The sequence below is a fragment of the Chelmon rostratus genome, chromosome 22 (genome assembly GCF_017976325.1).
Source record: "Chelmon rostratus isolate fCheRos1 chromosome 22, fCheRos1.pri, whole genome shotgun sequence".
In the NCBI taxonomy this organism is placed as follows: Eukaryota; Metazoa; Chordata; class Actinopteri; order Chaetodontiformes; family Chaetodontidae; genus Chelmon; species Chelmon rostratus.
The window spans coordinates 20,676,546-20,699,897 of record NC_055679.1 but is presented as its reverse complement, the minus strand read 5'-3'; the positions used below and the strand labels follow the sequence as shown (position 1 = coordinate 20,699,897).

The following is a 23,352-nucleotide window of genomic DNA, read 5'->3' as shown; positions in this document are numbered from 1 at the left end:
GACCTCGTAGACACGCAGAGATCAGCAAGTTTCATCAGAAAGCAGCACCGCAGCCTGTCGGGGTTCATCTGTTTCCGTCCTGCTCGTCTCTTCGTCGGTGCAGATCTACGTTTTTATTCCACAGATCAAACTAAGCAAGACTGCGTTCAGGTCTGAGGCCAGGACCCACCTTCATCATCAGGTCCAGTCCAAAAATGTTAAGTTCAAATCTTCACAAATTTCATACCATAATTTAATTGTTCAGTAACATCGTGGTTCAAATGTTTTTATTGAAGTCATGCATCTCTAGAGGAGAATACAAACCCTGATTTAAATGTCACTCATTCGTTTTTTAGCCTAAAATGGTCCAAAATATTCAGACTGAAGTATAAAATGATGAAGAAAACAGCTGCTGTTGTTCTTTTTTAAAATGAATAAATCACTTGAAAGATTTCGCTTTAAACACAGAAACAGAACAAAAATTAGACGTTTTAATTTGAGCGTTTCACCACAACAGAAGTGCAGCGGCTCGTCCAATCAGCTGCTGAGGCGGAACCGAGACGACCACATCTACCAAATCTGACGAAACACATTAGAAAGCCGTTCAGTGTGAAGAGGAGGCACCGTTAGCATCGAGCATCATCACTAAACATTACAGCCAATCGCTGCGCTTCCCTGATTTCATGATGCATGAGCTGTCAGCTGACCTCTGACCTCATCAACGTCTCTGTGAGAGGAGCAATAAAAAGCAAAGAAGAGCGATGAAGAGTTATGACTGACCGACACCGTCAGTCTTTGTTTATGATGATTAAAGTAATGATGAACCTTTACGGTCAACGTCTGTTTTATTTCTTGTCCGGCTTCCAGCAGAACCAGCAGAACCAGCAGAACCAGCAGAGGGAAGCCGCCAGGGTTTCAGTCCCTCGAGTGGTTTTAAGGTTTCTGTCCTGATGAGGCCCAGTTTTAGCTCGGAGGATCGTTCTGTTTTTACAGGCTGGATCTTGTTTTGTCCCCACAGATCAGCTGTGCAATAAGTTCACATTCATTCTTCAGCCCTTCAGCCTGCTGGGACAATCAGGAGCCATGTCTGTCCAGGTCCTCACGAGGCAAACGAGACATGACTTAACGCTGCATTGTGGGCACAGTGCTCCCATCTGAGAGAACTGGTCCCCACAAGGAAGGCTTTGAATTTCAGGGTTAAGGCTGAAGGATGTGTCTCTTCATGTTTCCGTGGAAACACTGTTGACGTCCAGCTGGACGGGAGTTACAGGCGTCTTGTGTCTTTCATGTTTCGTGTCTGTTGAAATTTGACTCAGGTGTGATTCTTCGGAGGAGGAGGAGGAGCACCAAAAACCTTCCCCCTCCTTCAACTCTCTGGCGCCCCCTGGTGGTGCTTTCTGTGCCTCTCTTGAATCTTTGTCCTGCTGAGTGTCCACTCTGTCACAGCCATGTCCTCCAGAGGTAACATGAGTTGAATAAGTGAGGAGCTCAGAGCTTCATGTTGTTGTTTCTGTTTGGCAGATTCCTCTTTCATCACGTTATCGACTTTCTTCTGTTTTTCTCTTTTCAGTCTTCTTTTCTCTCCGTTTTGTGAACTTTGAAATGAAAACATTCTCATTTGGCTTTGATTCTTCATCAGTAGAACTCTAAACTGTCTCCATCAGTTTCTTTTTGAAACGTTTTGAAGGTCTGTGTATTGAAAACAGAAAAGCATTTTAATCAGCTGTGCTTTAAAACGATGTTTTTTGAATGGAGCCTGGTGGAGTGTGTGCTGTCTCTGCAGTGAGCTGATGGACCTGCTGCAGGCCTGAAAGCTGATCTGCCTCCGTTACAGCGACTGTTTCAAACCCGTTTACAGTAATTAGTAAGTGAGCAAAGGGAGAGTGAGCTCTTAGATTTACAGCAGCTCATTAGAGGGATTTTCATGGCTAGGTCGTCAAAGGTCGACGCTGCGGCACGCGGCCGACACATAATCTGGCTTTTCAATTAGTTACGTTAGAAGAGTTTCAGAGCCTCACAGGGACGGAACAGAAAATTAGATTTTCTTTCTCATCCTCCAGGACGAGACAGAACATCTTCCTCCTTCCCCCAGGACTCCATTTATTTCTGTTATCTTCACTCCATCTCCTCCTCCTCCTCCTCCTCTTCCTCCTCTTCCTCCTCCTCCTCCTCCTCTTCCTCCTCCTCTTCCTCTTCCTCCTACTCCTCCTCCTGCGTCCATAATGGTCACATATGTTTACAGTCTATAACTCTGTCATTCATAGTGTGTGTGTGTGTGTGTGTGAGTGTGTGTGTGTGTGTGTGTGTGAGTGTGTGTGTGTGTTTGTGTGTGTGAGTGTGTGTGTGAGTGAGTGTGTGTGTGTGTGTGTGTGAGTGTGTGTGTGTGTTTGTGTGTGTGAGTGTGTGTGTGTGTGTGTGTGAGTGTGTGTGTGAGTGAGTGTGTGTGTGTGTGTGTGTGTGTGTGTGTGTGTGAGTGTGTGAGTGTGTGTGTGAGTGAGAGTGTGTGTGTGTGTGTGTGAGTGTGTGTGTGTCGGTGTGTGAGTGTGTGTGTGAGTGAGTGTGTGTGTGTGTGTGTGAGTGTGTGTGTGAGTGAGTGTGTGTGTGTGTGTGTGTGTGTGTGTGTGAGTGAGTGTGTGAGTGTGTGTGTGTCGGTGTGTGAGTGTGTGTGTGTGAGTGTGTGTGTGTGTCGGTGTGTGAGTGAGTGTGTGTGTGTGTGTGTGTGTGTGTGTGTGAGGTTTATATTACTTGGATTAAAGTGTATTAATGGTTTTAGTTTGATGGATCCTGTTTGTTTAAATGTCTCTTTACTCTTTACAGTCACTGTTATCAGTGATTGACAGGCTTTAATACAGCGCGCACACACACACACACACACACACTGACACACACACACACACTGACACACACACACACACACACACAGACACACACATACAGACCCCCCCACACACACACGCACACACACTGACACACACACACACACAGACCCCCCCCCCCACACACACACACACACACACAGACCCCCACAGTGGAGGAATCAGACGTTTGTTGAACTGATGTTAATCGTCTGTTTCATCTCAGACTTTCAGTCAGAGTGAGACGTCTCTTCAAACAGAGGGAAGCTGAACTGATCTCAGATCAGATCGCAGATGAAACAGCTGACTGATGCTCAATGTGTGATTCAATGACCTCAGCGAGTAAAGACATGACAGGTGTCTCTGTCCTCCTGTTTTTATTGGCTGGACATTCAAATTTCACCAGTGTCCCAGCCCAGTGTCTCACTCTGTCCCATTGTCCCAGCCCAGTGTCTCACTCTGTCCCAGTGTCTCACTCTGTCCCAGTGTCCCAGCCCAGAGTCTCACTCTGTCCCAGTATTCCACTCTGTCCCAGTGTCCCAGCCCAGTGTCTCACTCTGTCCCAGTGTCTCAGCCCAGTGTCTCACTCTGTCTCAGTGTCTCAGCCGAGTGTCTCACTCTGTCCCAGTGTCCCAACCCAGTGTCTCACTCTGTCCCAGTGTCTCAGCCGAGTGTCTCACTCTGTCCCAGTATTCCACTCTGTCCCAGTGTCCCAGCCCAGTGTCCCAGCCCAGTGTCTCACTCTGTCCCAGTGTCTCACTCTGTCCCAGTGTCTCAGCCCAGTGTCTCACTCCGTCCCAGTATTCTACTCTGTCCCAGTGTCCCAGCCCAGTGTCTCACTCTGTCTCAGTGTCCCAGCCCAGTGTCTCACTCTGTTCCAGTGTCTCAGCCCAGTGTCTCACTCTGTCCCAGTGTCCCAGCCCAGTGTCTCACTCTGTCCCAGTATTCCACTCTGTCCCAGTGTCCCAGCCCAGTGTCTCACTCTGTCTCAGTGTCTCAGCCGAGTGTCTCACTCTGTCCCAGTGTCCCAACCCAGTGTCTCACTCTGTCCCAGTGTCTCAGCCGAGTGTCTCACTCTGTCCCAGTATTCCACTCTGTCCCAGTGTCCCAGCCCAGTGTCCCAGCCCAGTGTCTCACTCTGTCCCAGTGTCTCACTCTGTCCCAGTGTCTCAGCCCAGTGTCTCACTCCGTCCCAGTATTCTACTCTGTCCCAGTGTCCCAGCCCAGTGTCTCACTCTGTCCATAACTTTGACAATAACATGACTTTTTCCCGTCCAGTTAGCAGCTTGTCTTTGTGACGTGATGAGGTCGTTCTTGTTTTAACAAACGTCACAAACGTCTCATACAGACGTTTAAAGACGTGTCTGTAGGAGACATGTACGGACATATGGCGTCCCATATTGATTCAGGGGACAGAGCATCACCGTCCTATCAGACAGGATCATATCAGAGGTAACGCTGACGCTCCGTCCTGGTCTTTGATGGATTTGGAGTTTTCCTGAGATGAGTGTATTGAACTCATAAATTAGGCTGTTCTTCATCGTCAAAGCCTCCTCGCCTCAGAGCCGACGGCCGAATCTCTGTCAGACTGCAGTTTGGTTCTTCATCCTGTGGCTTCGCTCCTCTTCTCTTTATCTGAGCGCAGGTCAACGCGGTGTCGGTCTGGATAATTGAAGTGTGAGTTTGTAATTAAGACGTGAGGTGAGATAAACTCAGAGAGACAAGCAGGTAGAGAGGACAGTCCTTATCTCCCTGCAGGAGCAGAGGATTAAACATGTAAAGATGGAGGACGGAGACGAGGACGAGGACGAGTCGGCCCATCTGATAAGAGCTGAAGCTGCTGTTAAACCACTTCCTACGATCTGCTGCTGACACAAACCTGACCCCGGATCAGATAGAAACTCTGTGTCTGCTGCTGAGGGAAGGATTCACGTCCCGCTGAGCGGCAGGACGCCGGACACCTGGCTCAAGAAGACGGACTCAACCCAGCCTTGTTTCAACCTCAGTGAGACTTTAACGACTTTAACCCTTCGCTGTTTTCTGTTTCTGATCAAACTGATCAGATAACGAGTGATTCTCTGTTTGAAGACCTGACTTCCTCTGACTGCTGTGTTCATTCCAACCTCCTCTTGAGGAGGTTTCTGGAGTCCTTCAGGAGGTTTCTGGAGTCCTTCAGGAGGCTTCTGGAGTCCTTCAGGAGGTTTTGGGGTCTTTGAGGAGATTACAGGGGGTGAATCCTGTGAACCATGTGAGGACTGTGCGAGGCAGCGATGTGACCGGTGATGGCAGATATATTCACAGAGTCTGTGGAGACATGTTTGTCCTCTAGAAGGACATCATCCATCCGTGTCTTCAAATCCATCACAAATCTGTTTTTTAATGCTTTTACACAAAAACTACTTGACAACTGTCAAGTTTAGAGGTTAAAATTACAGAAACCGGGATCTGGTCAGAGCACCTTTGTTGTCATGGTAACAACAGTCATTTCATCCTTAATGACTCGATCACTAGAGGGCGCTATCACTGAGTGTAAACGCACTGCTGACCGATGCTCGTCCTCTTCCTCTCGTTGGGAGGAAGAGGACGGATCATTTCATTTTCCTGTAAACAGGACGACGTTGAGATGTTCATGGACCAGAACAGCCCATAAACAGGACCTGGAAACCAGAAGAAACCACGTTGTCATCATGTTTCCTTCGCTGCTGATCTTCTCCCGTGAAGGTTTTGGTCTGTTAGAAGTCATTAAACAGGGCAGAACTTTCCAAACGTGACGTCTTCAAACGTCTCGTTTCACCCGTTCAAACCCAAAGAGGTTCGGTTTGTCTGACATGAAGCAGAATAAATAAATCATCTCTCCGTTCATGTTGTCTTCTGTCTCGCTTCAGTCGTCCTCCTCTGTGCAGTTTGAGCGTGAAGGTCAGTTAATTGATAAGTTTGTCCTCTGTGCGATAAATGAACGGCTGAATGTTGGTGAAAGTCGGCGTGCTGCGTCTGTTAGCGGCTAACGGCTGCTGGTGGAGCAATCAGTCTCTGATTATCTGTAGAACAGCTCTGCTGTCGGACGGGACAGGAGGAGAATATCAAACATCAGCACTGACCGACAGCTCGGGACGAGCAGGGGGTCGGCTGGAAACATGAGGAGGTTCTGCAGGTTCTGCAGGTGGTTCCAACACAGAGTCACGTCCCCCTTTTACAGAGGACCTGCTGGTTTAGTCTGGTCCTGGTCTCTGCTGTACTCTGCTCTGGTTGTGAGCCTGTTAGCCACTGTGAAGATGAACCAGATGTATTAAATATGAATATAAACTGCTCATAACCCTGTGTGTTGTCAGAGTGGCCTCCATCACATCGCTGTGAACAACCTCTTTGTGTTAACAACACACACACACGCGCGCACACACACACACACACACACTCTGTAAAGAGACAATTCTAATCTATAATGAATGTGTCCTTTCATTAAGAAGCATTTTACTGCTTCTGAGTAGCATGTGTGTATGCGTATGTGTGTGTGCGTGTGTGTGCGTGTGTGTGTGTGTGTGTTTGGACTATTTGTCAAGCACTTCCTGTTAATGGCGGAGCAGAAAGCGAGGCGTTGTTCGGTCAAATTGAAACATAAATGATTCACACTCAGTGAGCACAACATGACTGCACTTCACGTTCAACATGCTGTCAACACACACACACACACGCACACAAACACACACACACACTGTTTCACACCTGATTGGCTGTTTGCTGTGGAACCATAAAATCACTGTTGTATTTCAACTCGTGACTTCTGCTGTGTGTGTGTGTGTGTGTGTGTGTGTGTGTGTAGTTCTGATGATGATGATGTTAGCTGCTGTGCAAACCATTCACTAGCTGAAGTGAGTCATATTGGTAAAATGATTTAACATCAGTTTAAACTGTGTTTATTGTTTGTTTATTGTTTGTTTGTTGTTTATCATGTGTTTATTGTTTGTTTACTGTATGTTTGTTGTTTATCGTGTGTTTGTTGTTTGTTTATTATTTGTTTATTGTATGTTTGTTGTTTATCGTGTGTTTACTGCTTGTTTATTGTTTGTTTATTGTATGTTTGTTGTTTATCATGTGTTTATTGTTTGTTTATTGTATGTTTGTTGTTTATCGTGTGTTTACTGCTTGTTTATTGTTTGTTTACTGTATGTTTGTTGTTTATCGTGTGTTTGTTGTTTGTTTATTATTTGTTTATTGTATGTTTGTTGTTTATCGTGTGTTTGTTGTTTGTTTATTGTTTGTTTATTGTATGTTTGTTGTTTATCATGTGTTTGATGTTTGTTTATTGTTTGTTTACTGTATGTTTGTTGTTTATCGTGTGTTTGTTGTTTGTTTATTATTTGTTTATTGTATGTTTGTTGTTTATCATGTGTCTGATGTTTGTTTATTGTTTGTTTACTGTATGTTTGTTGTTTATCGTGTGTTTGTTGTTTGTTATTCTGGAGCAGCTGTTGAGCAGCTCACAGTCCGTCACTGAACAGTTGAAAGATGATTTTCTTCTCTTTGTTTGCATCCATGTTTACTTGCACTCGTTCTTCTTCTTCTTTGTCTTTGTTGCACGTTGTTGTGTTTTTTCTATGTTACCGCCACCATCTGTCCATCACATGAAAAAACCACAACAAACACAACGTGGACTTAGAGATCAAAGCATTGCTCCATAGCACTCCTCGTGGTCCAGACCTCCACAGGACGCCTTTCAGCATCACCGTGCAAACATATCGAATAACTTCGGCCTCAGCTGGTTTTACTCTGTTTACGACTTTCCACTTTGTAGAAATAACAGGAGCTCTGTGATTGGATGTTGGTTAGTGAAGGAGGAGGAGTTCAGGGACAGAAAGCAGATCTCGGCTCAGGCTTTGTTCAGCGGGGTTCAGAAGAGAACCGCTGATCCCAACTCTGACGTTAGAAAGAAACACTTTGAGGAACTCCTGAACCCGATCGACACGTCCTCTGTGGAGGAGGCTGGCAGGCCGGGCTGGTGGGACCAGTTTTAAAAGGGGGACCAGAGATTGTGCTCCAGTTACAGTATCACACTGCTGTGGATCAGTTTCTTCTGGAAACATTCAGGAGGATCTCTGGACCAGCCCTGAACCCTCATAAAGACGGGATGTTCTGTGTACTTTAGAAACATGTCATGATTTTTAAAAACCGCTGAACCTTCGCAACGTTTTAGTGGATCTGACAACATTTCTTTTCTCATCTGTCTGTCGGGAGGAGAAAGTGCTGACGGCTGCATCAGTGTCAACATCTACAGTTTGTTGTGACAGAGGACGACCTGTCTCACACACACACACACACACACACACACACACACACACACACACACACACGTCTCTGTGGGACGCTGTGGTCGATAAAGTCAAGGTGTGTGTATGTGTGTGATGTCAGTGTGCATCAGCTGATGATGAAGGTGATTCTGATGAAAGACAAGTTCACCTTTTTCTTTGCAGCAAACATGTTCTGAATAACATTTAATACAAGACATGAAAGTACAGAGCAGCTCCCAAACAGACCTCAGATCAGCTCTGTGGACTGTCTGTCAGCTGGAGCAGCTCCCAAACAGACCTCAGATCAGCTCTGTGGACTGTCTGTCAGCTGGAGCAGCTCCCAAACAGACCTCAGATCAGCTCTGTGGACTGCATAACCTCAGTCATGTTTTAGTAAGTGTGAAATGATGACCGGGTAAACACACACACACACACACACACACACACACACACACACACCCCTCGATGAAGGATGCAGTCACATGACTGATACACCACACACACCTACTCTCTGAGTGTGTGTTACTAATTTTGTATGCCTGACTGTGACACACACACACTCACACACACACACTCACAGAGCCAAGGTCGCAGCCTCTGATTGGCTGTGACTCTGGGATTGAAGGTTTGCAGGAGGAGACGAGGTGATCAGTCTCTGACATCAAGTTTAGCGTCACCTTGGAGACACATGACTCTCAGAGGAGGAGACGGGAGACGTCCTCTGCTACACCCTGAAACAGAGAGGAGCTGATCTCAGACCAGAAACAACCACAGACATTTCTTACTGGTCATTGGTCTGTTTGGTTAATATGTTGCCATGGAGACAGTCAGATTAGATTACATTAGACTTTATTGATCTCACAATGGAGAAATTCACTCATACAGAAGCTCTTCAGAACACACGGGGGGGGGGGCAAACAGCAAATGGAGGTGCATATAAGAACAATAGGAACAATTAGGGTGCTAATAAGAACAATAAGAAGAAAAAGGTGCAAATAAGCAACAACGGAGCAAAAAAAAACAAACTGTAAGAGTTTAAGTGACCTTTTCCTGCAGTCGTGGATCTGGATGTTTATAATCAGAGAACAATGAAGGTTATTGCACATAATAGCTTTACATTGGACAGTCTGACGGCGGAGGAATGAAAGAATGACCTGCGGTGGCGCTACAATAGGAAGAGCAAGAACAATAGAGGTGCAAATAGGAACAAACGGAGCAACTGTCAGTCAACTGTGAGCTCCGTTTTTTTAAGCTGTATTTGTTTCCATCGAGTCAAAGTCTCCATTAAAGTCTGCTGTGTTAGCTGTTAGCAGCTCCTGTTAGCAGCTAATGTTAGCGGCTCCTCTTAGCGGCTCCTGCTAGCGGCTCCCGTTTGTGTCTCCTGTTAGCGGCTCCTGCTAGCGGCTCCTCTTAGCGGCTCCTGCTAGCGGCTCCTGTTAGCGGCTCCTGCTAGCGGCTCCTCTTAGCGGCTCCCATTAGCGGCTCCTCTTAGCGGCTCCTGCTAGCGGCTCCTGTTAGCAGCATACTTATGGATGTACAGACAACCATCACTGGATCACTGTGGTACTAAGACTTAAAGACATGAGGATTTTCAGGGAGCTTCTGCAGACTCTTCTTCTTTGGTTTCTCACTGGATTTCTGGAGGTTTTTTTGATTGGACATCAGAGATAATGATCTCCACAGGAAGTTACACTGAATGATGTCAACATGTGTTTCATGTGTGTTCAGACCTGACTGAAATGTGACTCTCTATGATTGTAATTCATCTCCTGCGGTGTCCCTTCAACTCCCCGGCGCCCTCCTGAGGAGGCTTTGGTCTTTGTCCTACTGTTCGTGTCCTTTGGGGTCCAGATCTCGTAGTTTCTCCAGGATTAAAATACCGACCTGAACGAGGAGCTGAGTGAAGACTTGGCTCTCCTCGTCTTCCTCTGCTGCTGTGTGAAGGTTGTGTGCCGTTGGTCAGTTGAAGCTTCTGTAGAAACAAACCTCCACACGTCTTTAAACCCTGTGATGTGATCATCACAGCAGGAGGACGGAAATCTCCACATCATTATTTCTGCAAGTAGAATGAGTCAAATGTTTATTTAACTCAAAGCAACATGAAATATTCATGGATGTAAATTCTCTGCAGATTTGTTGAGATAAGCACGTTGAAAACAAGCTGTTTCATGTTGTGTCACCAGAAGAGAATCACTACCTGACACGTTTTCACAAAATAACTTCAAAAAACTGTCCTTCATCATTTCTTCATCATTTTGTCAGAGCTCCTATGTGAAAAACGTTTGGTGCAGCTTCTAGAATGAGATTTTAATTTGACCTGATGGAGACAGAAATCCACTGAGACTGTCCTCAATGCAAACATCTGACTGCAGAGCATGCTGGGAAACAGAGAGACGGCCATCAGCAGGAATATCAGCCTGAGTCCGATAATGATGGCCGAGACGTGTTTTTAAGTGGGTCAGAGAGGAAGAGCAGTTAAAGTGGAGCATTTCTTCTTCTTCTGGTGTCATTCTGGACTCTGGAATGAACTCGTTCAGTTTCCTAAATGTATTTGCTCTGATGATCGGAATAAGAGGAGGAGGTGATGAAGAAGTGGCGGTGAGGAGTGTGAGGAGCTCAGCAGAGGAGAAGAATCTCTGCAGGTCTCTGGCTCCTCCATGTGGACGCTGACTGAACTGCAGCTTCATTCACAAACTGCTGCATCAGCTCCATTTTCTGCTGATTGTCTGAAAAAATCGTGCATTTAGTTCAAACATTGAGTTTCTGTCAACCGCAGCAAACTGATTCATTATTCATAAATACAGTTCATCTGCAAAACTGAGACTTCAGACAGGAAAATGTTTGTCCGTGATCGTCGGCCTTCAGGAGTAAAATCACACTCAGAGGGTGAAACGTTCTCAAGTGACCAAGAAAAAATACAGATTATCACACAGTCAATCTATAAAACTTACAAAAGTCTTATTTTTTTAAATGTAAAATATGATTAATTTGTTAAATTAATAGAAAAATAAGTTTTAGATGAATTACATTTAAAAATCTTTCTACATTTTAAAAAAGCACAGTGTGTGACACAAATACAGGACAACAGGTCATGAATTATAACAATAATACTAATAATAATACTTGGTTATTGTCCTCATATACACAATGTTTTAACTACTTTCAGGCCACAACTATTGATCATTATTTTGTCTTTTGATTTAATTAATCGTATCTATTAAATATGTCCATCTGACCTCCAGTGACTTGATTTGTTCAGTTCTCTGTGATGGAAAATCACTTCACTTATTAACCAAATGATCAACCAAACCATCAGCGAACTGATCATTTCGTCTTGTCGTTTACCAACAAATGCAGGAGGAGACGTGAGTGAAATGAGCTTTACAGAGCGTAAAATCTCTTATTTTGTGCTAAAAACTTCAGCTTTAGATTAAATATGACACACTTTGAATTTATGGCCATTTCTGTGTCACTTGAAAACCTTTTCGTGGTGTTTAGTGAAGAGATCTCTTGAACAAGCTGTTGGACTTTGCTTTGTGAGTGTTGTCAAAGTTAAAAACTTCTGATCTGAAATCAGATGTCTCTCTCTGTCAGATACGGCGACATGGTACCAAAGACCATCATGGGGAAGATCTTCGGCTCCATCTGCTCTCTGAGCGGCGTGTTGGTCATCGCCCTGCCGGTCCCCGTAATCGTCTCCAACTTCAGCCGAATCTACCACCAGAGCCAGAGAGCCGAGAAGAGACGAGCGCAGAAGGTGACGACGCTTCCTTTGAATCCGAACTTCCTCCAAGTCGCAGAAAACCAACAAGTTCAGGGTGCAGTTTGTAACGTCAGCAGTGATTCTGGGCTGAAGAACAAACTGCTCTTCAATGTTTGTGTGACTCACAGAGCCGTAAAGTCCATCCTCATCTGAAGGAACCTCTAAACAGATCCCAAGAGGAGTCCAGTCCCAGAGAGAGAGAGGCAGAGAGAGACATAGAGGAAGAGAGAGAGGAAGAGAGAGACAGAGAGGAAGGCAGAGAGAGAGGAAGAGAGAGAGGCAGAGAGAGAGGAAGCGAGAGAGGAAGAGAGAGAGAGGAAGAGAAAGAGAGGAAGAGAGAGAGAGAGGAAGGAAGAGAGAGAGGAAGGCAGAGAGAGGAAGAGAGAGGAAGGCAGAGAGAGGAAGAGAGAGAGGAAGAGAGAGAGAGGAAGAGAGAGAGGCAGAGAGAGGAAGAGAGAGAGGAAGAGAGAGAGGAAGGGAGAGAGGAAGGCAGAGAGAGAGAGAGAGAGAGAGGAAGGCAGAGAGAGGAAGAGAGAAAGGAAGGCAGAGAGAGAGGAAGAGAGAGAGAGAAAAGAGAGAGAGAGAGAGGAAGGCAGAGAGAGACAGAGAGGAAGGCAGAGAGAGAGGAAGAGAGAGAGGAAGAGAGAGAGGCAGAGAGAGACAGAGAGGAAGAGAGAGAGGAAGAGAGAGAGGCAGAGAGAGACAGAGAGGAAGAGAGAGAGGAAGAGAGAGAGGCAGAGAGAGACAGAGAGGAAGGCAGAGAGAGAGGAAGAGAGAGAGGCAGAGAGAGACAGAGAGAGAGGAAGGCAGAGAGAGGCAGAGAGAGAGGAAGAGAGAGAGAGGAAGGCAGAGAGAGAGGAAGAGAGAGAGAGAAAAGAGAGAGAGAGAGAGAGGAAGGCAGAGAGAGACAGAGAGGAAGGCAGAGAGAGAGGAAGAGAGAGAGACAGAGAGGAAGGCAGAGAGAGGAAGAGAGAGAGGAAGAGAGAGAGAGGAAGGCAGAGAGAGGAAGGCAGAGAGAGAGGAAGAGAGAGAGGAAGAGAGAGAGGAAGGCAGGCTTCACTTCCTTCCAGCATCAACAGATGAGTTTTCTGGTTGTGCTTCAGACTCCGTAGTTTCTCTACAGGGAGACCAACAGAAAAGTTACAGCTGAATCATTTCTCTGTCTGCTGCTCTCTGAAAACCACAAACCAACGTTTGTCTGACACAGTCCGAGTCCTCCGAGACGGTCCGAGTCCTCCGAGATGGACCGGGTCCTCCGAGATGGACCGAGCCCTCTGAGATGGACCGGGCCCTCTGAGATGGACCGGGTCCTCTGAGATGGACTAATGAAAACTAATGATGGTGTCATTTTATCCTCACTTTGTGTCCTCATATTATTTACATGATAGTATTTGTGGCACCTTTATTGCGTAATCATGAGATCCGTATCTCACACTGCTGGTGTCCACATTTCATAACGACCAGACGAGTATTTTAGAATTTTGATATCTTTATCGTATAATTACTCCAGATCCAGATTTACTGCTGAACAGGGTTCTACAGCAGCTCTGCCGTCACCAGAAGACAAAATAAGAAAGACCCCAAAATCCTGGAAACGCTAAAATATTATTCACACAAGATATTAATCTTGATACGAAGTTATTAACTTCAGTTATTCAGTCTTCATCATGTGACAATCTCAGATTTGAAACTTGACTTTTCGTCTCTGTTCTCCAAAGGTGCACACACACACGCACGCACACACACACACAACACACACACACACACACACACACACACACATGGTAAACACAGGTGGACGGGCTAAATCAAACATTTGTGTGTGTTCACAAACAGAAAACCAGGCTTGCTAGAATTCTCGCGGTGAAGAGCGGAGGGGCTAACGCTTATTTGCAGTACAAACAGAGCCGGCTGCTGATTGAGCTCGATGAGGAGGTAACCACGGACACGCAGCCGTCGCCGGGTGGCTCTGGTGTTTTTGATGCTTTTCGTTTCTTCTTTCGTGTTTTTCTTCGTCCTCGTCGAGCTGTGGCCGGACATGCTGCAGGTTGCTGCATGCTGGATGCTTGATGTGAACCTCCTCATGCTACCGTTCTGGCTGTTTCATTCAGGGATGTTTCTTCTTCATCGTCTTCATATCGTGTCTCTCTCTGTCGCTGTCTCTCAATTTATTGATCAGTTTGGCTCAACATTTTTTTCCACTGGACCCAGTTGATAATAAACTTGATGGACATGATGATTACTTGAACCTGCAAAGTATTTTCAATGCACAACAAATCATTTCCACCTTCGGTCACAAACCTGCAGCATGCAACATGCAGCATGCAACATGCAGCGGTCTCGTTTAGCAAAGACACGCGCAGCGCTCGACACACGCTGCCGTAACTGGTCCAGCACTGAGGGTCCAGTGGGTTCCAGCTGCCAGTCTTCAGATGTGCTTTGCCGCTCTGGTAGGCCCTGTACACATGATGACACAGTCATGGCGACAGCTTTTGTTTTCCTCTTTGGTTCAAGTACGCCAAAAGATGCCGGCAGCCAAACCCTTTTTGGCAGTGAAGAAACTGAAATGTAGAATTCACAGTCTTTGTAAACTGTTGTTTTCAATTACCAAAATAAAAAACAGCAGTTTGTCAAAAGCCTAAAAATAGTATATTTCATCATCAATGTAGACCCTCAAAACCGTGTAGTGGAAGTCTGAGTCTGCCTACTCAGCCGACCTTCATTAGAAACTATAGAGAAGGTTGACGGCAGCTCAGCAGAAAGGAAGGTACTGTGACGTAGAGCAGCGCAGGACATCCTCACTTCTGCTCACTTTGACCAGACCAGACCAGACCAGCCCAGACCAGCCCAGACTAGACCAGACCAGACTAGACCAGACCAGACCAGACCAGACCAGACCAGCCCAGACCAGACCAGCCCAGATTAGACCAGCCCAGACCAGCCCAGACCAGACCAGACCAGACCAGACCAGACCAACCCAGCCCAGACTAGACCAGACCAGACCAGCCCAGACTAGACCAGACCAGACCAGACCATGGCACCAGTTGTTCTGCTGCCGGTCACTGTATCTCGCTCTCAGTAAATGTCTGGTATCTTGTTTTGTGACAAATCTGAACTGTGGAGGTTTTCTTAGTTCAGCTGTACTGGAACCTGCGGTCACCCTGTTGATGGAGGTGTCAGATCATATGGGCTGCTCTGAAAGTCACCTGGTGGGTATGTTCTCAAGACTAAACTTAAAACCCGGAAGACTTGTTGCTGGTGCAGGTTGGTGACATGGATTTCAGCTTAGCTGGTTTTAAAACTGATTGTGGGTCAGCAGGAAATGTCTGTCTGTCTGTCTGCCTGCCTGTCTGTCTGTCCACTGTCTGGCTGCATCACTAAACCACTGCTATTGTCATTTTTATTTATTCATCTATTTATTCTTCTCTTCTTCAGCTCTGCTCTCACACTCACAACAGAACAGAAGAACTTTTTCCACCCCACTGTTCATTAGTACGTCACACTAACTCACCTGTGCATGGCCCGGTCCTCAGGTGTGGGGCATCACACCGACAGGAAACCAGCATTGTCGTCTGCACACGCTCTGCACTTCCATATCTACGCTCCTTTCTTCTTCTCTGCTGCCAGTTTCCTTCTCTTCTTCTGTGTTTTGTTTGGTCTCTTGCATTTTGATTGGCCCCCCCATGTGGTCTGGCATTCGACCGACTGGCCTCATGACATCATCGCTACGCGTCTTGGGGTCTATGCTGTGTGGAGGAATGAGATCCGGCTGAGCTGCATGACAATCGGCCAGCCTCACGACATGCACAGGGGTAGAGTCAATGTGACGCAGAGGTGACGATGGACGACAGCAGCGCTCAACAAAGTTCACCGGAGCAGTCCGACATTTTGAGAAAGTAACTTGTTTGATGTCTTACCAGAGTGAGAAGAGGTGGTTGAAAAGAAAGAGTGTGGATAAATATTAAAGATCGGTCTGGGACACATTTAGACTTAGCTGGTAAGCTAGGCTAGCAGTCAGCAGTCACTCCTGGTGACTCCAGGTCTGCCATGCAGTAGGATGCATGTAGAGTCCTCAGGAGTGAGATGTGTCACCTCCTTTAGAGTCCCAACAAGATCTATTACTTCCTTTGGGGTCATCAGGAAGGCTCATTACTCCCTTTATGATTAAGGTGCATCACTTCCTTTAGGGACTCCAGGAGTTAAATGCTTGCTGTCGGCTTCGGACTTAGGAACATCACTTTCTTTAGGGTGCTTGGGAGAGAGGTCCCACACTTGCTTTGGGTCCTCATGAGTAAGGCTTGTGTATTTAGAGTCCCCATAATTCGGTCCCCAGTAACTGATGTAACTAATTTGCTTTAGAGTCCTCAGGAGTCAGGTTCCTCACTTCCTTGGTCCTTAGGAATGAGGTTCCTGGCGTCTCTTGTATTCTCTACAGTGGTTAGGTCCTGACTTCCTTGGTCCCCAGGTGGGACTCTAAAGGTAGCCAGTCCAGGGCTGGGTTTCTGATTCTGGGGAAGACAGGTAACAAGCATATTTCCTAAAGTGCTGGACTGTCTCTTTGGCGGTACCTGAGCTCCCCATGATCACAGAGTCTTCCGTCCCTCTGTCTGTCACATTGAGCGCTGTGAGTACGGTGGCACTCTTGGATCAAATGAGTCTTAACGAACAAACAAACACAAACACATTTGGAGAAGCAGTGATGAAGCTGCTGAACGGCTGCTGTTGGTGGCCTGAGTTTGACCCAGTGAGCGCTCCGTCACTTTCTAAGTAACTCTGGGCCAGGAGGGGATTGTGGGTAAAAAACTGCACAGATGAAGCATTCTGACAGTGACTGAAATAAAAAGGTGGTTTGAATGTTAGCCCTGTCCATATGTATCCTGGTGGGACTGCCCCTCTTTGTGCTGTGGTTCTGGGTGGGGTGAAGGCGTGTCCAATGGCGTGCTCACTGTGTCATCATGTGATTTATGTTTGTGCCCTAAAGGCGTCCAAGGAGGCAGGACAGGCACTGGTGTGTAAGACCAACCCCAACTTTGAGGAGCATCATCATCACCTTCTGCACTGTCTGGAGAAGACCACGGTGAGACCACAAAACACACACGAAGACCCACACACACTCATTTCTGTTATCCACAAAGCAACATCGGACATGTCGTAAGTAGCAAACACAGTTTTCAGTCGTTCGTCTCAACTTTAATCAGCTGTGACTCAGTGAGGCACAAACAGCCAGTCTGTTCTTCTTTTAGAACAACGTGAAATCCACGACTGAGTTTTTCATGTTTGATCTGAACTCTTTGTCTGATTTGCATGAAACCAGTTCTTGTTACCTGTTCTGTGTGTGTGTGTGTGTGTGTGTGTGTGTGTGTGTGTGTGCTGTTCTCTGCCACAGTAGATTTTTAATGTAGGAGTCACCAAAGACAGAAACACACGGTGCCTTTAATGTGGTACAGCGGTAACTGCTCCACCTTTAACCATCTTCCCCAATGTCCTCTAATGTCCCGCCACTGCATCTGTCTCAGAACCACGAGTTTGTGGACGAGAAGACGTACGAGGCAAGCTGCAGGGACGTAACGCTGGTGAAGCAGGTGTCTCGCTCTTCCTCCATCTCCTCCTCTTCTTCACCTCACGGCTTCACCTCCTGCTGCGCACGCAGGAAGAGGAAAACCTTCAACGTTCCCAACTCCAACATGTCTGTGGGTCTGCATGGCAGCATCCAGGAACTGAGCACCATCCAGATCAGAGAAAGACCCCTCACCAACAGGTAGGAAGGTTTTCAAGAGGTGGCAGAGGTCAGGAAGGGGTTATGAGATCTTCTAATGACCTTTAAGTTGGTCCCATTGATCCTTAAAAGTTTTCCAGGGGTCCTTAAGAGTGTGCCAGAGATCCTTGAAGAAGATCCAAATGTTGTAGAGCACTTAAAGAAGTTTCAGGGATCCCAAGGACATTACTAGGTCCTCAAGGAGGTATTAGAGGGCAGTGAGGTAGTTCTGTGATCCATAAAGGGGTTCCAGGGGTTGTTGAGGAGAGCCTTGACATCCTTTAGGAGGTTTTGGAGCTCACCATGAATGTTGTAGAGGTCAATGACAAGGTTGTGGAAGTTTAGAATAAGTTCTAGTAATTCAAGATTCAAGATTCAAGATTGTCTTTATTGTCACTGAGCATAGCATGTCAATGAAATCTGCATTGCAACCCCCGTGTTAGAAACAAGATAATAAGAAAGATAATAAAATAAAATAAAGATACTAGAATAAAATAAAGTAACATGCAGATAAAAATATGTGCAAATGTAATAAGAATATACCAGAAATGAAAATATACTAAGACAATAAGAATATACTAAGACAATAAACAATAAAATATACCAACAGCAGCTGAAATACACTAAAATCTATATACTGAGTGCAAATGGCTGACCGTTTCGTTCAGCGTGTGTGTACTTAAATGTTAACCATTGAGAGTGTCCCAGTGATGCTGGAGAGAAGTTAGAGGAAAGAAGTTAGAGGATAGGCTGCTGCCTTGAAGAGATTTTTGAGGTACTTAGGAGGTTTTAGCAAACAATCAGAAGTTTCCAAAGGTCTCTGAGGTAATTTGGTGATCCTTGTAAAGGTTGCAGAGGTCTTTAAGGCAGTATTACATGTTATTAGTAAAGTTTTAATGATCCTCAGTAGCTCCCAGGAATCCTTAAAGAGGTTCCAGGAGGTATGAAAAGTCCGAAGAGGTTTCAGGGGCTCTTTGAGAAGGTCCCACGGGGGCTTGAAGATGTTTGATGAGTCCTTGGTGAAGTTCCAGGGGTGCTTGAGATGGTACCATAGGTCATTTAGGAAGTTCAAATGGTCTTTGAGGATGGTTTTAAGCTCTGTGTTAATATTGTAAAAGGTCTTGAAGAGGCCCTGAGAAGGTTCCAAAGGTACCTGAAATGGTTGCAGAAGTCCTCAGGGAGCTGTTGGATGTTGTACAGGTGGTCCTGAGGTCCTTAACCCTGTAAGGCCCACTGTTTATTTCACATAGTCATTGGGTCCTGCTGTTTAACCCTGCAATGCTATCGAATGGTAAATGTGTTCAAGGCTCAGCCATCAGGCCGTAAACTCACACAACCTGCAAACCTCTGGGATATTTGGGCCTTGCAGGGTTAAAGGGGTTCTGACAGTCCCTGAGGAAAAGTTCCTTGAGGAGTAAGGAAGTGGAATGGCAGCATGAAAAATTACTGTTGCTATGGTTACGTGAAGTTTTACGCACCTTGAGTTGTCATTTACAATAATGGTTGAACTGTTGATCTGAACTATGATTGAGACACCTGACACCAGACAGCCAATCAGAGAGGAGGATATTTTCAGGCTTTGGTGTAAAAGAAAATATGGTTTTATTCTCTCTGTTGCCAATGTTCAGTAAATTCTGAATATATTAACTGAAGTTAGAAACATTTACAGACTCAGGGACTTACTGTATGTAAACACATGGCACCAGAGATCACGTGACACTGTATTCCCATGTAGAGTCAGAGAGCAGGAATCCAGAATATGTCCAGCTGTGGGAGGCTGTGGGAGGTCTGCTAAACATGGACAGCTGGGAAACAACTCCTCTCTATTAAAGCCTCCTCCCGTTTTTGTCTCACAGTATCAGTAGCTATCACAGCTGAAGCTCTGCTCCTCTACTCCTCTTCATCACAACACTTTCTAATTGGTTCTATGTAAATATTCCCCACCAGTGAGCTTTCAACTGGTGACTACCGCCACCGTTAGGCCAGTGGTGAAATGTAACCACATTTACTGCACTGCACTGAACAAATTTGAGGTACTTGTACTTCACTTATGTATTTTCATGCCACTTTATATTTCTAGTCCACTAAATCTCAGAGGGAAATGCTGTACTTTTACTTCACTGTATTTATCAGACAGCTTTAGTTACTAGTTACTTTACAAATAAAGATTGCTAGACATAAAACAATGTTGATGTTCTTTATGTTATTAATGTTCTTATTGTTCTTGTCTTCCTGGTGTTGTCTGGCAGTGTTTCATCCTTTTTCTGAATTAAAAAAAGAGAGATAGCTTTTCATATAAACAAAATGATTAATAGGAATAATAATTTGAGGGCACAACCCTGCGATCAGGGACTAATAACCCCACCGTGGATGCAGTTACACTTAAAATGTCAATATTTGAGGACTCTTTTACGGTTAGAAGTGTGAAGGCTTGAATCCAACACATATGCACAAATCATCACAGACAACTGTTCCATAGAAGTAGGACAGAGTTTATTTGACGTTAACATCACTGATCAACAATCAGTGATCCTTCAATCAATAAACATCCACTGTCCAACCACAATAACAACCCTAAAAACAGCAAGTGAGCATGTGGCATCTGTGAATGTTTGTGTGTGTGTGTGTGTGTGTGTGTGTGTGTGTGTGTGTGTGTGTGTGTGTGAGAGAGAGAGGGAGGCGAGATGGGGGACATGACCACATGACTAACTATGTCATACGAGAATTAAAGATGGCGGAATGACGGTGGATGCCGCCATGACTTACACAGAGAAACAAGATTAAGATGATGGCATAGAGCCAAGCTGAGTTATGCTACCACACTATCTGTACATTTAAGGTGTGTGTGGATGTGTGTGTGTGAGAGTTAGGAAAAGAGAGAAAGCGAAAACTCACACAGCAGCTTGGTGTGAACTCATTCTCGTCAGCTGTTTCTGTCTTTTAACAAACAAAGTGCAGCTACTTTTTCAAAGGGGCTCAAAAAAACACAAAAACAAAAACTGTGTGGTCTGTTAATGTTTATATGACAGTAATGCTTACAGTAACACACTATCATTAACCTGTCTCTGCCCAGACAAGACACCATTAACGTGTGCTTCAGTCACTTCACTGTGATCTTTGTCAGGATCCGAACATGTGCAGTGAACACATCACAGACTGTTGCTTATCCAGTGAGTTTGCCGACTCTTGCCCAGGCTACTTAAAGCACAAATGTTTGTTAAGGGATGGGACGCCTCTTGCAGCTGATTTGAGTCTATTCGTATATCCTTGGTGTTGTCGGGGTCGTGTCGCAGGAACCCCATTGAGTTCCAGTGAGTCTCGTCCAATAGGAAACCAGCATTTGAATTCAAACTGACAGTGGAGATTCACAAGGCCAGGGGTAGGCCTCTCTTTGCTGATCCAAACAGGGCAACAAAAATCAGGACATAATTTTCAAAGGGTCACTTAACTCATGGTCAGTTATGTGCAAAACTACTCTCAGGTCTTGGTTTAGTTTAAGTTCAGCAGCTTTGGGGGCTTCAGTCCTATCTGAAGACCTCTACTTCACACCTCAAACAGTCTCAATCACTCCTCTGTCTCCTTTCTCTGTAGTCGTTCCAGTCGATCCAGTCTGAACGCTAAATTTGAGGAGACGGTTCCTCTGAACTGCGACCAGCCGTACATCACCGCCGCTGTCATCAGCATGCCCACGCCACCCGGCACCACGCCCGAAGGCGACGATTCATCCAGCTCCACCAACTACTCCCAGGCCAACATTGTGCGGGTGTCGGCACTCTAGATAACAACATCCCCGTCCAAACACAGAAACGAAACCCACCCAGCAGGAGGACGGCAGGGATCGGGGGTCGGTGGTTGACGGTCCCGCACTACAACAGACTCGGACGGCGGGAGTTTGGATCATGTGTCCATGATGGAAGTAATGGCTTAGCTTGAACAGCCGAACCTCTGGTGGAGGAAGACATCATCCTGTACGCACTAAAACTACAGAAACTACAGTTACTTTTATTTTGTAGGAAGGATTTCTATCTTCTTCTGGCAGTCAAACATCTGAGAGGAGAAAATGGTAGCACTTTGGGTGACAACTGATCTCTATCTGAGAGAAACTGAAATTGTCACCGTTGCTATTTTTTCAATCCTTTATGTCTTTAAATTTGATGTCTCAAAACACAAAGAAAGCTAATGCTGATTTCCTAATTTTGAAAAGCAGTTTAAAGGAAATATTAACTTCTTACCAGGTTTAGGTGAGAATATAGTGTTTCTGATGTGTTCAGTCTAGCTTAGCACAAATAATGGAAGCGGGTAAACTGCTAGCCTAGCTTAATCGACTTTCAACAACTCCAGGTCTGTCTGAGTCACAAGTTGTTTAAGCTCGTCACCAATCCGTTTAAGAATCATCTGCATTAATTGGAGCTAAATTAAACACAATTATCTCTTAGTTATGGTAATGACAAACAGGCTTCGCTAAGCCATAGCAAAAAAATGCTATCAATGATATTATTACACAGAGGAACACTGATGTGTGTCCCTTAAATTTCTGTATCTGGAGTTAAGCTAATAGTCCAGAGCTAACTGGTCAAGTCTCATTTTCTATTTCCGCTTATGTGAAATAAACAAGATAAATCATGTAAAGTCAGCTGGCTGTTGTTGTTGTTGGAAAGATTTCCTTTTTTCTCGTAATATTAGCTTTCACTTAGCGAGGCTAGCAGTTTACTCATCTTCTCATCAGTCTCTGGGTGTATTAGCCCTGATTCAGAATTGCCATACTTCGTATTGCGGTCCTGGACAGCTTTCGTATGTGAAACTTCAACCAATCAGACGCTCATATGATTCATTATAGGAAGAAAATACAAACTCACTGAGCCTCGTTACTCTTATCAAATCATAAGATGGAAAAAACAACAAAAATCATCAACAGAAAAACTACAGAAACCAGAAACTATACTGCAGCATTACTATACTGGAGTTATGTGAGGTGGCACAGCACTGCTTACTTTACTTGGTCACTTAGCATTTACTATGCAAACCTTGAGGAGAAAATCAGTTCTTTCCTTTTATCCAGCAGCAGGTTGCATTTTAAAGGTTTGGATCTGCAGTCTGCCTAGAGTCTTTAAACGTTCTCCAGGGCCGAAACTAATGCAGATTTGGATATTTCTGCAAAACTACAAGCAGCTACAGTTAGTACTGGGAGCACATAGGTCATGTGTCCAGTATTTAACAATATGAAGATAACCCGACATATACTCATTTATTTAATATTTGATTCATTTGAAAATATTGTTTATTATTATGAATATATTATTTATCTTTAAGCCAACAAAAGACAGATATTTTTAAAAAGAATGAAGAAAGATTAGTCTGTACTCTTCTATTATTATTCCTGTCACTGTTATAAAGGCTTTTAAGAAAGTGTAATTGAACAGCAAACTGAATAAATGAGAATATGAAATATTAAAAAATGTTTTAGAGGGGAAGTGTTGGCTCAACTTCAACTATTTTGTATGTTTTAATATTATTTATTTGTATTTGACTTAATTTCATTTTTTTTGTTTTATTTCAAATTTCATTTAATTTATTATTTGTATTTATTCTAATTTTGTTATTTATTATTGTTGTTCATTTAAAATCTTACTGCTCTGAGTATGTGACCCGGTCACAAACTGGGCTTCCCAAGACCGTGATATGTAGTTGAGTTCTGGATCAAGGCTACGCGAACTGGCT

General features: G+C 44.9%; 1 protein-coding gene across 1 annotated transcript in view; it reads left to right on the top strand.

The window, feature by feature from the left end:
* The window catches only part of LOC121625900 (potassium voltage-gated channel subfamily D member 2-like), a 63,697-nt gene extending 42,285 nt beyond the window's left edge, over nt 1-21,412 (top strand). Inside the window, exons 2-6 of the mRNA XM_041964219.1 lie at nt 11,711-11,873; nt 13,716-13,814; nt 16,870-16,956; nt 17,396-17,637; nt 21,235-21,412. Of these exons, the coding sequence (XP_041820153.1) occupies nt 11,711-11,873; nt 13,716-13,814; nt 16,870-16,956; nt 17,396-17,637; nt 21,235-21,412 (769 nt within the window). The remainder of the gene's footprint in view (nt 1-11,710; nt 11,874-13,715; nt 13,815-16,869; nt 16,957-17,395; nt 17,638-21,234) is intronic.
* Nucleotides 21,413-23,352: the final 1,940 nt, after the last annotated feature.